Below are 5,000 nucleotides of genomic sequence, written 5' to 3'. Positions count from 1 at the left end.
AACTGTAATTAGACCAATGCTTATTTACGGATCAGAGTGTTGGACTGTCACCAAAAAAGAGGAAACTTTACTATGACGAACTGAGATGAGAAGGCCGAGACATATCCTCCAGGTCTCGTTAAAGGATAAAATCAGGAATGGGGTAATTCGCAGCAGATGTGGTATTACAGATATAGTAGAGAAAGTCCAAGAGGCTAGACTAAGTTGGTTCGGTCATCTGTTGAGGAGCGAGGATGAAGAATCCTGCAGGATGGCTAGGAACCTTAGTGTGGAAGGGGACAGAGGGAGAGGGAGACCGCGTCAGAGATGGAGCGATAACATCAAGAAGGACCTCGAGGAAAAAGGATTAGCCGAAAGAGATTTGGTGGACAGGGTTAGGTGGAGGAGTGTAACCAAAGCAGCTGATCCCAGGACAGTCTGGGACTAAGGCTGTATGAATGTAGAAGACATACAGATAGATATAGACACAGAGACACTGAGAATATTTCATTCACTCTTTATGAATAGACACTATACATTATCTACCATTCATGAATAGACAATATTCATCATTCACGAATATATAATATACACTCTTTTCGTTTCTTTGCAGATACGACTGGAAGTTTATAGACAAACCCCAAACAGCGCAGGAGATTTTGACCTCTAGAGCAGGTGTCAGTAAGGACTATGTGAATCTGCTGATGGAACTGTGTCATCTGGCAGGAATAAGAGTTAAAAAGATTCACGGATTTGCGAAAGGACACGACTTCAGGTAAATGAAGGGAGAGAGAAGGGAGAATGAAAGAGAAGGAGAGATACTGATGATGATGGTGTGTGGAAGGTGAAGGGAAGGGGGGAGGTGGTGCAAGAAGGAGACAGATAGAAAGAAAGATCAGACAGACAGACAGCACAGACAGATAGATAGATAAACACAGACACAGATACACTGAGAATAAAAAAGCACATCCGACAGAGAAAGAGAGAAACAGAACGAACACAAGTTAAATCATAACTAGCTATTACTGCAACACTTAAAACTATTGCAGAACTTTAGTGCATTATCAACTTCTGTTTGAATGAGCGGTATGAAAAGGCAGGATATCATGGCTTCAGGAAATTATATTTCATTGTTTGAAGTTCATTACGTTACGTTACTAACGAAAAATATCTTGATGTTAAAATCATTACTTCTTTTTGATGCCAGTTCTACAACTATTAATATTCCTTAACGTCCTATTGTCGATTTAATAATCATCATCATCATCATCATCATCATCATCATCATCATCATCATCATCATCACCATCATCATCATTGCTATATCTGTTATTACCATCATCATCTTCATAATCGTAACTCCTACCTTTATCATCAAATAACATCACTTGAACACACTTTACCGACTTTTTACCGTCACAGAATTGGGCGTCGCTTCAATCCCGAGTCCGATCCTCTGCATTTCTGGATAGCTGTGTTCCTGTATGGTTCCTGGCGGCTGCTGGACCCTACCTTCGGCGCTGGTAGGTGGATGGTAGATACTAAGAAGGGATATTTAGGTTTTGGATACTACTAATGAGGGGTCCGGGAATACTGGGTTAAGTTAAGTATGGTGTCGCTGTAACGTTCGTGGTAACACTCTCATTCCATTGCACATAAGCGTTAGAATCATGTACTTATTAGGGATGGTTGCTATGCCATTTCAAATATGCACATTTTTATATCATATTGAACAGTATTGGTAATATCAGAATTAATCTCTCTCTCTCTCTCTCTCTCTCTCTCTCTCTCTCTCTCTCTCTTTCTCTCTCTCTCTCTCTCTCTCTCTCTCTCTCTCTCTCTCTCTCTCTCTCTCTCTCTCTCTCTCGCCCCTCCCTCCCTCCTCTCTTTTACACCATCCCTTCCTCTCTCCCTCCTCCCCCTTCTCCCTCTCTCATTCCCACTCCATATTCCCTTCTCTCCTCCCCACTCTTTCTCTCCCTCTCCCTCTGCCTCCCTCCCACACTCCCCCCCCCCCCTCTCTCTCTCTCTCTTGCAAAGAAAATTGATCGATATATCTCAACACTTCTTTGCTCAAATGACTGAATTATTTCCACACCCAAGGAGATGAATTGGAGGACGAATATCAAGGGTACAAAGCTGCAGTGTAATAAATTCGCTACAATTGGTGGTCAATATACTAAGAATATATAAAGAAACAGAAAAAGTAACAAAAAAACATGACCATTCTTTATCCACAGCTCTGTGTGAAATGCTAAATTCTTAATAGTATTTACACCCTAATTGTTAACTAGCTGTCTCTGCATCTATTTTCCTTGTAATTTTATTTGTTATTCTGTAAATACATTTAGTTTCCATCTTTGTGATGTGACTTTGTTCTGCTCATGCCTGTTTTTTCCTTTCCGTTGTCTATTAGTAGAGAGAGAGAGAGAGAGAGAGAGAGAGAGAGAGAGAGAGAGAGAGAGAGAGAGAGAGAGAGAGAGATAATTTACAGTTGACAGGCGACAAACACATCAACGATAAAAAAAAAAAAAAAAAAAAAGTACTTAAACGTACTGTTGTATACTGAATAAGAAATAGATGAATAACTGATTCGTTGTAAGCATACATACTGAAACTAAGAATTCACTGTCCTAGAAATTTTAAATAAAAAAATACAGATTTTGATAAAACAAGCTACATAGATATAGAAGAAATAAAACATATTGCATAGATTTTAATAACACATGCGATATATTTGTTTGATAAGAAAAAAGCTGACGACAGGATCTCATCAAACATACGATATTAATTCTGACAAAGATAAAACACACGACACAGCTTTTTGATAATAGAAAACACAGGACATGGATTTTAACTGAAGCAGGGAGTTGGAGCGAATTCTGCATTAGGTCAAAGACTCTTGTACGAAGTAAGTAAAAATCATGGGAACTTAACACATGAATCGGACTGTAAGAACAATGGCATTAATTTAGGACACAGTGTGCGTTTGTGAGCTGTGAGGTTGCGTGTTGTGTGTGTGTGTGGGCGCGCGTGTGCGTGTCGTGCGTTGAATGTATATTCACTTTCCTAAACATGCACAGATATAAACACGTGTATAAGAAAACATGGATATAGGTTTGAATGTAAAGAAATCGACCTTCAGGGATAAAGCAAAAATTTCAAAAAAACAGAAATACCAATAAATTATTGGTAGCTTGGGAGCCTCATCCAAGTTTCATTTTATGATCGCGATCACTTTTCTTCCAAAGTTAATACTCAGCGATGCCAGTATATGACCCGCCCGTTTGGACTCATATCCGAAACATTCCTCATCCGGATACTATAAGCATTTATGGTATATATCGTTTCATTCAACAATAACATAATTTAGTCTCCTCTTTCCAATTTTAACTCGTGCTGTGAACCGTTCGTCGGTGCATCGACTCGTATCTGAAACAAATGGTCCTTAATATCATACACTATCCACATGGGTGGTGTTTCATTCTGCGAGGAAATTAAAACCGCTACCTTCAACTTCAACTGTTAGTGTTGTGTGAATTTGTGAACCGTTCGCTAGTTTCGACTTTTGTATCCGAAACACACGAGCCTTAGACTCATAGGCTTGTGTGTTGGACAGAAGATTCGAAACTTTGAGCTCACTAGCGCTGGGTAGTGAATTATAAAGTAAATGGGAAATGTACTTCATTTTCTCGTCGAATAAAAATAAAACATGACACACATTCAGGGATTATGTATTTCGGATACAAGGGGCAAAATTGACAACTCATACAGCACTAAGTGGGGTACCGGAGACTATGCTTAATTTTCCGGTAAATAAAACGACACATTATGATGAAAAAAAGTAAGAGACGATAGATATTTCTTCTAATCCAGTCGGATAACCATTTAAATGATTACTTACTATTGTAAGTTTTCATATATACATTTTGTCACATGATACTGTAATTTCTAATAGCTTTTATGATTTCGTTAGCAACATCAAAACATTTTGACACAAGGTCTTGTTGAGGCTCTTAGACTTGGCCCCCCCCCAAAAGTTTTTGTCTGTCCCTGTCATTATCTCTCTCTCTTTCTCTCTCTCTCTCTCTCTATATATATATATATATATATATATATATATATATATATATCATATATGTATATGTGTATATGCATATATAAATATACGTATACATACATATATATCCATATATATATATATATATATATATATATGTACATAATAAATATATATATATATTACGGATATGTGTATATGATATATATATATATATATATATATATATTATGGATAAGTGTATATAAATATATATAAATATATATATGAATATATATACAAATATATATAAACATATACATATATAAAGAGAGAGAAATAGTGTGTGTATGTGTGAGTGTTAGCGTGTGCTTGTGCGTGGGTGCGTGCGTACGTGTGTGTGTGTGTGTGTGTGTGTATAAATGGAAATATATGTTAGATGTAAGATAGATATATGGAAAGATAGGTATAACTACAATGACGTGCGTATATCTATCTTCGCATGTCACCAGCGCCGTAGTAACCACCGATGTACACTATAAGAATCGAAGTGAGACCTACTTAATGTGCATTAACAACCGGCCTCCTCATGCAAGTCCTACTTGCGTGATTTCAGAAGCTCATTGTGTCCTTGGGGAACCGAACTCATTTTCCCCACGCATGACTGTCATGCAATTAGCACAGTTAGAGTGTCAGAGACTTAAATTTCAACTTTTCAAATGTTCAACTGTTCTTTGAGTGTATGTTGTAAGGGTGTGATGGTTGTTAGTGTGTGTGTATCTTCTCTATCGGTTTTTCTTGCCTGTCACACCAAACATAAGAATAACCACTGTAAAAAATGTAATAAACTAGAATATTTTTTTTTTTTTTACTCTCTCTCTCTCTGTCTCTCTTTCTCTTTCTCTTTATCTTTCTCTTTATCTTTCTCATTCTCATTTTCATTCTTATTATCTTTCTCTTTCTCTTTCTCTCTCTCTCTTTC

General features: G+C 37.3%; 1 protein-coding gene across 1 annotated transcript in view; it reads left to right on the top strand.

Annotated features, from left to right (window-relative positions):
• The window catches only part of LOC125047906, a 23,430-nt gene that overhangs the window by 9,902 nt on the left and 8,528 nt on the right, over positions 1 to 5,000 (top strand). The window contains exons 7-9 of the mRNA XM_047646453.1: positions 154 to 378; positions 593 to 754; positions 1,402 to 1,502. Of these exons, the coding sequence (XP_047502409.1) occupies positions 154 to 378; positions 593 to 754; positions 1,402 to 1,502 (488 nt within the window). The remainder of the gene's footprint in view (positions 1 to 153; positions 379 to 592; positions 755 to 1,401; positions 1,503 to 5,000) is intronic.

This window comes from Penaeus chinensis, chromosome 42 (genome assembly GCF_019202785.1).
Source record: "Penaeus chinensis breed Huanghai No. 1 chromosome 42, ASM1920278v2, whole genome shotgun sequence".
Taxonomy (NCBI): Eukaryota; Metazoa; Arthropoda; class Malacostraca; order Decapoda; family Penaeidae; genus Penaeus; species Penaeus chinensis.
Note: the sequence above shows the minus strand (reverse complement) of the source record. Positions and strands in the feature narration are given on the sequence as shown.